Source organism: Phoenix dactylifera, unplaced genomic scaffold (genome assembly GCF_009389715.1).
Source record: "Phoenix dactylifera cultivar Barhee BC4 unplaced genomic scaffold, palm_55x_up_171113_PBpolish2nd_filt_p 000189F, whole genome shotgun sequence".
Lineage (NCBI taxonomy): Eukaryota > Viridiplantae > Streptophyta > Magnoliopsida > Arecales > Arecaceae > Phoenix > Phoenix dactylifera.
The window spans coordinates 442,411-454,743 of record NW_024067716.1 but is presented as its reverse complement, the minus strand read 5'-3'; the positions used below and the strand labels follow the sequence as shown (position 1 = coordinate 454,743).

Sequence of the window (12,333 nt, the reverse complement as noted above, 5' to 3'; positions counted from 1 at the left end):
GATTTTTTCCCTCTCCAATAATAGGCTTTTTTGCCTATACTGCTACACATTAACCTTTATGTAACAATTAATCATCAAGTTTAACAGCATGTTTGCTTAAGGTCTAATCCATCCAGTAATTTCCTCTGTATTGGTTTGCCATTTTATTCTTGGCATTTCTGTATAAGAAGATCATTGCTCTTGTTCTCAAGAAATTTTGATGTCCCGTGGTAGACTGATTTGTGAGAATGGGATGGGAGTCTGCAGTAATAATGAATATGCTTATCTAAATTTTATATGTTTTTTGCAGGCAGACTTTGATTTTCATGGAGAGGATTGGGAGTGGGGAACCTATAAGACTCAACATGTGTTGGCAACTGGTGCTTACAGCAATAATGATGGTTTGCGCCTTGAGAAATTATTCATCCAAAAAGACAATGCAACTCTCCATGCTGATGGAACCTTGTTCGGGCCAATAACAAATCTTCATTTTGCAGTTCTTAATTTTCCTGTTGGTCTAGTGCCCACTTTAGTTCAGATTTTTGAATCTTCAACCTTAGATTCTATACATTCTTTACGGCAATGGTTGACACCCATAAAGGGTATTTTGCACATGGAAGGAGATCTTAGAGGAAGCCCTGCAAAGCCAGAGTGTGATGTTCAAATAAGACTGCTAGATGGTGCAATTGGGGGCATTGATCTCGGACGAGCTGAGATTGTTGCTTCGGTAACCTCGACCAGTCGATTTTTATTCAATGCCAACTTTGAACCTGTTATTCAAAGTGGCCATGTACACATCCTGGGAAGTATTCCTGTGACTTGCATTCAAAATGACTCAGTAGAAGAAGTTGAAAAAGAGAGGGATATTGCGGAAGGAGGGATACAAATCCCAGTTTGGGTTAAAGAAAATGAAAGAGGAACTTCTGATGATTTCAGCGAAAGAAAAGCTATCAGAGATAAGAGCGAAGATAATTGGGATTTTCAGTTGGCTGAAAATCTCAAAGGTTTGAACTGGAATACGTTAGATGCAGGTGAGGTAAGAATAAATGCGGACATTAAAGATGGGGGCATGATGTTAATAACTGCTTTATCTCCTTATGCCAACTGGCTTCATGGCTATGCCGACATTGCCCTTCAGGTAGGTCAGCCTGAGATATGCTTTTCAATGCTCTTAGCTTATGTGCACAGAAGTTATATCTTTATTTCATTGAAAATGTTGCATGTGATTACCTGCACTTCAATTGTGGAGTCCGAGCGCTGACATATGATATAATAAATATCATATTAATGGGCATGTAAGTCAGCAATATAATAAACTCAATCCTTTGATTAATAATAATCACTGATTTAAAAATTGAGGTTTAGAGCCATATTCGTCCCAGGCTCTAATTTACATACCTTAATGAGGGTGATAAGGGTCTGTATTTCTCAGTACAAATGAGCCAAAATAAAAAAAGGGTGCTGAGTCGTATGGGCTTGGTATCCCTTGGTTAGGGTTGGTGCAGGTTGATAGGCCAAGTACAGCACAATGCAGGATGGTTCGGGCCTGGTTAGCCAAAACCAGGGCACACCAAGCCGTGTTGGACTTCTTGTTGGCTGTTAGGGTATATACCAGCCAGTACATGACCGACATGCATGTTTTTTCAATCCTTGATTAAAATAAGGTTTACTATTGTAATATTTTTCACTATATATAACCAAATCTCAGAGAAAATTATAAAGAACTGTATCCAAGTCAATATTTTACTTAAATGCATTAATGAGCACATCATATTTATGTTTTTATTTTTATAGAAAAGATTTAATAATACTGATTAATTTCCAAATTTTTATTTTTCTTGATAGGTAAGGGGTAATGTTGAGCAGCCTGTTGTAGATGGATCTGCATCATTTCACCGGGCAACTGTTTCTTCTCCTGTCCTTCGGAAGCCACTTACAAATTTTGGGGGTACGGTTCATGTTGCATCCAATAGAGTATGCATCAGTTCCATGGAAAGCAGGGTGAGCAGAAAGGGAAAGCTGTTGCTCAAAGGCAATTTGCCTCTCAAAACCAGTGAATCATCTCCTAGTGATAAACTTGATCTGAAATGTGAAGTTCTGGAAGTGCGAGCTAAGAATTTTTTCAGGTTGATTCTCTTTCTATCATTTCCACTTTTTAGCATACATTACATATATATTTTAGTTGTTTGATATCTTTATCCATTTGTTTTCTGACATATGAATTAAATCGCAGTGGCCAAGTTGATAGCCAAATGCAGATTTCTGGCTCTATATTGCAACCAAATATTTCTGGAATGATTCAGTTGAGTCATGGAGAAGCATATTTGCCTCATGATAAGGGGAATGGTGCCGTTGGTCACAGATTGGCATTGAACCGAGCCAGCTTTCCTGCTGCAAGTTACACCCGGGTGACTGATCCAGGGCATGTCTCCCATTTTTTGTTAGCTACTTCCTCAGGCAACAAATGGTCTCAACCTGCAGGTCTGCCATGATAATATAAGTTCACATTTCTCACCTACCTGTTGCTCCTGATATGATAAATCTATTGATTCTGCTTTGAAAATGCAAATGATTTATCCTGAAGTGCCTTTCTGTTTTCTTGGATGGCCTGTCCATGTGAAAAGGATAATCTATACATGGCCAAGATTGTTATTTTTAAGGAGGAATTATGTGATTGGAAATGACTTTTTACTGTTACCAGAAACTATAGATCATAGCAATTGTATGACAAAAATCACAGGAATGTAGCATCCTAGTTTTTTGGTATTGCATGATTAGGTTCTTCCCCTGATTGCCTGAGATTCTTCTGTTCCATCCTGCTCCTTCCACCACTTCCCTCGATATATGGGGTTGTAGACAAGCTTACCGGGTTCCCAAACAGGCCTGAAAAGTTTGCTGATTGCTATTATTACTATTACCTCCATTATCATATAATGATGGACCTTTTATATGCATATATTTCTATTTTATTAATAGAGGAAAAGGGTTCAAGCCAACTTGAAAGCCCAATCTGTACTTATATTTCTGTGCTTAATTACAATAGTTATTATCTATCATATAACATACTCGTGAAGATATTGGCCTGCAGTTTGTTCCTTATATAGCATGATATATAATTTCTTCATATTTTTCTTTAAATTATATTATTTTATGGAGCAATAAAATTAAGTTACAAACCTCATCGCCAATGTGTACTAACATGGGATGGAATGTCCCTTCTTACTGGATGGAATGCCACTTTTCATTTGTGTTTTTTTGCCATCGCTACCCCTGCAAAACCATTTGTCCACACAATAATGGCATCTTGCCTGTGTTTTTTGATGGGATAAAAGCTATTTGGTACATAAATGGATGTGCACATGTCCTTGGGTAGCAAAACAAACAACAAATCAACCAAGAAAAAAAAAATGCAGGGAGCATGTGATCTAGATCCGGCCTTCATCCCACCACCTAAATAGCTCTTGAATTTGGAGTCCTGTTAAGGGCTTCAATGTATGCTCATAAGCTGCAGAGCTCCAATTGCTTTACGTGCAAATGCACTTCCATTGTTTGTTTCATGGACGTGACATAACTTGAATTGCACATCTCCTTATTTCCTTTTTTCTATTGATGAATAATGAAATACTGAGATATGTTCCTGTAGGTCTAGTTGGGTTGTATTGTGGTGGTTTGCATCATGCCTTTGTTGATCTGTTGGGTTTTCAGTTGGGTCAAGTTGGGCCAAGGCATGGCAGGTCAAGTTTATATTGTTTGGTTCTATTTGGCTTGTTTTGGATTAGGTTGGATCAAGGCACGCTATACCATTTCGGTATCGGTACATGTTATGGGGAGTATGTCGACACTAGGTATTCCGAACATGCCCCATATTGTACCTTATCGACACTGTGCTAGGGTGGCACCGGTACGGGGCCAAGTACTGAGACAGCATACATTAGATCGGATTATGTTTAGTCGATTTGGGTTCAAATAGGTTGAACCCACTTTCCCCCCTACATTTATCTTCGATGACTTCTTGAAACCTGATTCTTGCTCCACCTAGGTCAAAATGATGACGTGGGTTAAGTCTGATTGTCGAGCACCTCATTTCCCTTTCCACTTTTGTTCACTCCAAAGTCCCAAGTGTCATTTTCATATTTCAATTCTGATGGTTGGCATACTTTTATATTGTTATATGAAGCATAAATATACAGTTTTTAGTCTTTTATTAGTTTTTTAATTTTAATGGGGTACTCCTGTAATTTGTTATCTTTAAAGCATGTGAGTCAGTTCAAGTCTATGTCTGGAGGCTGTGGTGCTTGATTAGGTATAGCCCTACATAAACTCAGGTAGATGACAATGGTGATTCTGCATAAGGAATAAATTGGTGAGAGTTAAGAAGCACTAGTGGAATAAATTATTGGTGGGTGCTGAGTGTATATGCCTTGAAGGTGACTCTTCAGTGGTGATTGATTGGGTGCAGGGAGTGGATAGATATGGTGATGATCATCCTCTTATCCGCGACACCCGTAGACTGATTTAGGAGCTGAGCCAGGTTTAGGTTTGGTGTTTTCTAACTTCAGACCAACTCGGCCCAATTCGACCTAAGATCTATATAGTATAATATATTATACAATATTAGTATATTTAATATGATATTAGATTATTATATTTATTATATTAAAGTTTGAAAAAAGGAAACAGGAGAGTATATATGATCAATTGGATCAAATAGGGTTAGGCTTGGTCAAGTTGGGTCGGGCTGGTTGGGCTTAGGCTCCCCCAATCCGACTTGTTCTCGCCGCCAGCTTTAGCCGGGCTTATAAAACTATATCTGGCTAGGCTTGGGCTCTAGAATTTAGGCGCAAGGTTAGGTCAGTCTAGGCTTGGGTGTGGCATAATTCTGTTGGTATGAGACCTAGGCCTAGCCCATACTTGGTTGGCCCCGACTTTTGCACATGTCTATTTTAGGGTAATGTAATTTCATTTTTAGGAAAAAGTCTAATTCGGTCAATGTTCCACGAGTATTTATTTTAGATACAATAGTTTCCAAGCACAGGATATAACATCTTCCCTGCAATCTTAAGAACATTACGTAGTTGAGGGGTGGAACCAACGAGAAGCTAGAACTAAACCTGATTGGCTTTGACTGAAAGCCTCTTCAATTTGGTGTAAGTGGGCTAACTTGGAGCCCCCTTTCCTTGTGCTAAAGCCACCTTAGGTTATTTCTCTCTAAATTGGGTCGTGTGAGTGCTCACTTCAGCTCCATTTCAGAACAACTAAATGCCTGAAGTTGGCTCCCTCTGGGCTGAGCTGAGTTTGAATGCCGAGTTAAAAGCAACAAAACCAGCCTTTTAATGGGGTCTTTTGGCTTAGGTCCATTTCAAAGGTGGGTTGTGTTTAGGCTTAAACTTTGGAACTATTTTTTTGAAGGGTCTATTCAGGACATTTTTTTGGGCACATTGTGTTTTTTTAAGAACCATTTCTGACCTGGCTGGAGAATTATGTCCAGGCATTGGTCTTGGTGTCCCTACCAAATGTAAAATATTGTTATGCATCACGTGTTGTATAATTGTTCAACTACATTGCCCCTTCCTTATGTGACAATGGACTTAAAGCCACCGACAGGTTGTTAGTAGATGAACATTTTTTAATTATATTTTGATTATTGGTTAGACTGTTGTTAATGCACTTCATGCATAGATGACCTATAAATGATTGTGGTCAATTTTCTGGATATCTGACACATCCTTTTTGCTATCAAAAAGCTTTAGTACTAATATTTTGATAATGGGAAATTTCTGTGCATTTAATTTGTACAAGTAGTAATGACTTTTTGGGAATCTTATTAATATTCTGGATGAAATCTTAATAAATGATAAAAATCTTGTTTCACTTCTTTACAGGTAAACAATCTGATGTAAAACAGAAAATGGAGCAAGCAAATACTGGACCAGGACTTGATGTTCGGCTGACTGATCTGAAGCTAATTCTGGGACCAGAATTGAGAATAGTGTATCCTCTGATTCTTAACTTTGCTGTTAGTGGTGAGCTTGAGCTTGATGGTATGGCCCATCCAAAATGCATTAGACCTAAAGGGATTTTGACATTTGAAAATGGATATGTCAACTTAGTTGCTACCCAGGTAAGTTCGTTGTTGCAGTTAAAACTGTGAGATCATTGTGTGCTTGATAATTAAACATATCATACTACAAATTAAGAGGGAATACTTATTCTTCATTTATCTGCAAATATTCATTATGTATGTATATACATTTTTTCTGAAAACAATTTGTGTTGAATTGTTTAATTACAGATCAGGCTTAAACGCAATCATCTAAATATCGCCAAATTCGAGCCTGATCTTGGTTTAGATCCAACCCTAGATTTAGCATTGGTTGGATCTGAATGGCAATTCATGATCCAAGGTCGAGCTAGTTCTTGGCAGGACAATTTGGTTATGACCTCAACTCGCTCTGTGGATCAGGATGCTCTTACACCTACTGAGGTAAGGGTCAAGTATCTGGTTTGTTTATGCTTTGGTGCTGATAGAGTGATTTTGCCTGCTCAATCTGCACATCTTTATGTCTGCATTATTGTGATTACATGTAGACTACTTGTGCAGCTAGGTTCTTCTTTTGGCTATTTGCTCATAGTTAAATGCAGCTTTTATAACAGAGATATCAAACTGAAAATGTTTGGTCTTGTTTATTGGGTTTGTAGATGAACCATTTATTCTGATTCAAGAGAAGTCAGCACTTGGAGTTATTATTTATTTCAATCTTTAACACTTATGGTCTTCCTTTGAGCAAAAATGTTAAATGGGTCATAAGTTAATTGGTAATTAAGGATTTTTTTTTTTTCTTGTTGAAGTTCTAGTTACTTAGGAATGTTTATAGTAGAAGATTTCTAAAGCCAATAGGACTTCTCTTTTGTGGTCAAACTAGCTTTGAAGAAAAAATACCACTGGTATTCCCTGTTGACATTTGGCATTATAGAAGGATGTTTGAACTGCATCACTTCCTTTGCACATGACATAATCTTCAGGAACAATGGTAAGGTGAAGGTAATTAAGTGGGTGACAGATTGCAAAACAATCTACCAGATTTCTTTAGAAAAATACTGCCACCAATCTTATGCTATCTTCATAATATGGATATTCTTTCAACTTTTACTTGCTTATGGTGGACATCTTGTAACTCCGGAGTTGTTGTATAACTAGGATGTATGTCGTGCAACTCATGGCCCAATTTCCAGTTCCTGTTCTTCAAAACCCTGGAAACACTCTTTACTGTTGCCTCATCTCTGTCCCCTGCTAATCTCTCCTCTTTGCCCGGCACTCTTATCCACGATGTATACTGTCATGGCAGAGAAGTGAGTGCAATGCATGAACTGGACCATGGAGCAAGAGGCAGGGAGCATTACCCCTAGCAGGGCATTGATATCCAAGAACAATCTGCATGTAGTGCGGCTAGGGAATTTTCATTAAAGGTGCCTCTAATGGAGAATAGTATGGAGGGCATCGAGGTAGAGATGGGAGGGGTTGGACAAAGTCAATTTGCATAGAAGTTGATCTTGGCTTTGAGAAATAATGGGCAATGGATTTGGATAGGTGTAGTGAAGGGAATGAGAATGGAAATGGAGAGGATTCATGGGGGATGAAAGCTGGTCACGTTAAAAGAGGGCAGCACTGGCCAAAAAAATTCCAAGTGGGTGGATGATGATGAGGTGGAGCATCGGTTTCTTGGCAACCCAGTTAGAGCTGAAGCCTGGAAGATGATGGTTTGAAAGATGTTCGATGAAAAATGCTTGGAAGCAGGGATTGGTTTCTGATAGTAGTACAAAAGGTGATGAAGAAGAGGTGCTAAGAGAAATGTTGCAATTGCTGTGGTGGTTTGATGCATTTAAAATCTCAACGATGATGCCTATAGAATATCTGAGGATGGGGAGCCAGACTATATTGGTCAAATTGTTGAGTTCTCTGAAACAATTGTTAGGCAATTATATTTTATGGCTGAATGGTTATTTAGGCTGAAAAATGTCATATCAAGGAGCAAGCACTTGCTCATAAAGACAAAAAAATTTATGATCCTAGAAGAGTTTTTGTCAAAGGATAAAAATGATAATGTATGGGCAAAAGAAGAGGGGTAAGGGCAGTGGCAAAGAGAGGAGAAAAGCCAGACTTTTAGGGTTATACCTGTGAGAAATTGTTTGTATAAGGATCAAGTTTATTAAATTTGAGGATTTTTTTTCTTTATCTCTAGTAACCATCTAAGCATTCAGGGGGCCACCCTTTGAGATGATTTAGGCATTGTCTCAGCCTTGGTTGTTTTTTTAAGCATAAAATTGTATGAGAATGATGAGCTAAAATACAACAGAACCCTACGTAGTGAGAGCACTTGCAGTACCATATAAATGTACCAACATAAATTAATAAATACATGGATAACAATTAATGCCCTGCAAGGAAATGTATTTGACATATGCTATGGTGATCCTAACAATACAAGTAAAGTAGGACTCAAGTTTAAAGTTTGAAGGAAGGGCTATGGCCTGAGTGAGGACTTTAGATAGTTTATGCAAGTTGTCAAGAATCACTTGACAACTTTATGAGGAATGGATACAAGAAAATATCTTAACTTTGCATGGTAGAAGTTGATGCACATGTGGAGACTGACTTGACAAGGAATAATTGGATTTAATTGATTTCCACAACAAGACCCAAAAGAACAATGAATGGTTGTTTTCATGGATATTTTTGATGTTCTTAAGTTAGAGTATGTCCTTATTGAGAATATAGTGGATATCATAGAGGTTGCTCAAGGTTTTTAGGAAGATTCTCTTTTAGTAGGCTGATTGCAATGGATTATTAAGCGATATTGGAACTGATGGTTGAAGGTTGGGGGGAGAGCTCATCTAGTTGCGATTTTGCCTACAAACTATTACCTACACATGCTGCCATGCATGGCTGTGCTTTTAATGAGTTTGAGCAAATTGTTATTGCATATGATAAACATCAACATTGATAGCTCAAAAGGGCTCTATTGCTTGAGGACTCCATATCTAATCTTCCTTCAAATGGCTTTGATGAGACAAGGGATGGAATGCCCTAGGAATGACACCCAAGGACGGAAGAGCAATGATTTATCTGGCTTACAAGAGAATTGATGGATTCTGCCCTGTTTTTTTTTTTTTTTTTTTTTGTTGGGGTGGTAAACTTGGCCTTCAAAGATGGCTCTTCTCTTTGATCATAGGCCGCTTTAGTTTAATGAATGTGATTAGTTTGTTAGATTGCTAAGGAAAGGTGCAAATTTTGGGGATCTACCTGTTGTTAAGGCTGGGCCAGGCATTGTTGTTGAATGGGTCCATAAATTAATAGAATATTAGTATCACCATGGAAACAAGTTTTCCTTGATTATGTACTATTACTTTCATGCAAGAAAAATCTGTAAAAGTTCATGATAAGGCGGCTATACATCTATAGTTATTCTTTCCATTTGAGGTAATGCAAATTTTAAAGGCTTTTTGGAGTATTGTGACCTTCATGACCCTATTAAAAAGTGTTATATTGAAGTTGGTATGGCCTTTCTTGTTGCTTGAGCAATTGAATATGCTTTAGAATTAGAGTGTTATATTCAAGTTGGTAATGCTATAGCCATTTTTTCTGCTTGAGCACATGGATATGCTTTCAAGGCAAATGAGAGAAGCCACTTGTCTCACACTTCCTTTGAAGTTCCCCAACATAGATCAATTCCTTTCTGAAGGAAATGGTTGAAATTGAAGAAAGTTGGGTATAAGGATGCATGGTGGATTGTCTATTGTTTTCAAGTATATTATATTACATGGTATTAATTATTATTATGATCTGCTGTATCGCCTTGCATGGGGCATACCGTACCGTACTGGCAGAAAATCGGTATGAAGCATACCTTCAAGTTGGTACAAACCCCGTACCATCCCTATTGAGGTGTACTGCCCCATACTGAGGTACGTACCGGTTTGTACTGAGGTGTACCGAGATGAAAATAAGAAAAATGGTTGGAGAGCTATTTTGGCATAGAGATGTACCGTACCGAATCGAATCGATAAGGCACCGATACGGTGCCTGGTACCGAGATTATGGACCTTGATTGTTAGCTATATATATTAATTTATGTTGGTACATCTATGTAGTGGTGCAAGTACTCTTACTGTATGGTGTCTTTTAGCTTGTTAATTTTGTATCACTATATTGTTATAATACTATATAAGGTTGTGAAAATGCCTAGGAGGTTTGAGCTAGTGGTCCCTTTTAAATGCTTAGATGGTTAATTGGAGACAAAAATCTCCCAGATTGAATATGATAGCTTTGTGCAGTCAATTAGCATGTCCGAATTTTCCTCTCTTTTTAGTGCCCCAAACTCTCTTCTTTTGCCATTCAACATTTAGGAGGTCTAGACTCTAGAGTTAAGAGAGGGCATTTCTCTTGGATGACTTTGGATGGATGAAGATCCATTATGGTGGTTATGATGTTTAAATGAAGCAGTCTTAACATGCATTGGTCGGTGAAGTCTAGGACAATGATACAACCCGAACTACCAGATTGTAAATACACATCACAAAGTATATGCTAAAGAGGCAAGCTGGACCTACTTGCCTATGTAATTCTTTTAGACCTACTTTCAGATAAAGAGAGTTGAGGGTGAACAAAGACCAGCTGGAGGGTTAAGAGATAAACAGGAGAGGAATCACTTGTCCAACCAATGATTGATCAAATAAGGACCACATGGCAAATCCACAGCATGTATGTTTCTCCCTTGCCTATACATGCCGTTATATCTAGCACACGACACAGTAGATGGCTCCAATTGCAAGTGTTTAACATGATTATGATAGGCACTGGCCTGGTAACAAAGTAGCTAATAGATAGTGAGGTACCTGCCTAGGCACACAGGCAAACACCTGGCTTGGCTGCCTGGAAAGGTCAGGAGCCTAGGCAATGGGTTGCCCAGGTGCGCAATTGTCACAACCTTGGTACCAACATTTTTTTCCCTTAATAGAAGGAAATTATGGATGAATGCTCTTCTTGCCTAGCATTTACCTGAAAAGTGCAAATATTGTGGGATTCTTTAGATAGGAACTTGTGTGTAGTATCACATAGAAAAAACCATGTGACTAGTGGAGTCTTAGTAGTGGGAACCTTCTAGTCCTCTAGTTAAGGTATTTAAAGTCATGTTGGAAACTTCTTGAGAGTTTTAATCCATACCCACTTCCTAAGCACTTCCTTATATCATCTGTTTTCAAAATGTCTACTTCTCCAACCCTGCACCATACTTGCTTCCACATCAGCTCATGTTTACGCAGCTAAGAGTGGAACATCCGCTCATATACCTACGGAAATCCATTTTTTTTGGATTAGATATCGGTACCTTAACTAGAGGGGAAACTGTTACATCCTCAGGATGAACTTAGCATTTGCTGTGAACCAAGATTTTGGTTTTGGTCTGCTATCTAGAGTTTACGTTTTGGTGGTTTTGGCGCATTGGCTCTGAATTTTAGAGTTTTGGTTTAAAAAAAAGCAGAGAAAAATTTTAAAAAGGAAAAATTAAGAAAAAACAAGCTATTACATTATTTCATTATGTTTTGAGTTATTGAGGATCGTAATTTGGGCAGTTTCAGGTTGAAATCGAACTATGTTAAATCTTAAACAATAGATATATAGTACTTTTTGCTATGTTATGTTTTATAATCATTTTGCACTTCCTCTAATTTTTATAATTCTCCTACACTTTTCACTTTTTCTTATAATTTCACATTAGTTAGTTAACTTTTGCATTTAACTATACTGTTCTCTAAATATAAATCATTTTATTTTAAAAGAAAATAAAAGAAAACTCATTTAAATAGAAAAGGAATCATAGGAACACGACCTAGTTGGTAAAGACACAATAAGATTACATCTTGCCCATTATAGTAGCAAACCTTAGCCAAAAAAAATTAAATTAGACATTAGAACCTTAGATAAATGTGTGTTTGTGACATTTGAATAATTTAACAAATTTTGGAAAAAAACATTTGGAATGTTGAACATGTATACCTATCACATCGAAAAATAACAGAAAAATGGTTTCAGTCTGTTTCAGTTGAAGCTATCGAAATTGGCCACAACTGGCTAAAACTGACTTAAACTAAAAATTTCATTAATTTTTGAACTGGTCTTGGTTGAAACCAATCTGTTTGAGCCAAAAATGATTAGTTGCGGTAGAAACTTTGAACTTTGCTATGAACACGGTAGATGAAATAAGATATCTACGACCATAGTATCAATGCAAAAAGGCAATTAATTTTTTTCAAAGTAATTCTAGCATGTCAGATACCAAGAAATATAAATGTATTTTA

At 37.5% G+C, this 12,333-nt stretch overlaps 1 protein-coding gene across 2 annotated transcripts in view; it reads left to right on the top strand.

The window, feature by feature from the left end:
* The window catches only part of LOC103697147 (protein SUBSTANDARD STARCH GRAIN 4, chloroplastic), a 68,597-nt gene that overhangs the window by 46,364 nt on the left and 9,900 nt on the right, over positions 1-12,333 (top strand). For both annotated transcript variants that reach the window (XM_039117186.1, XM_039117187.1), the window contains 5 exons: positions 290-1,117; positions 1,825-2,105; positions 2,213-2,460; positions 5,862-6,100; positions 6,272-6,463. In XM_039117186.1, coding sequence (XP_038973114.1) covers positions 290-1,117; positions 1,825-2,105; positions 2,213-2,460; positions 5,862-6,100; positions 6,272-6,463 — 1,788 coding nt within the window. The remainder of the gene's footprint in view (positions 1-289; positions 1,118-1,824; positions 2,106-2,212; positions 2,461-5,861; positions 6,101-6,271; positions 6,464-12,333) is intronic.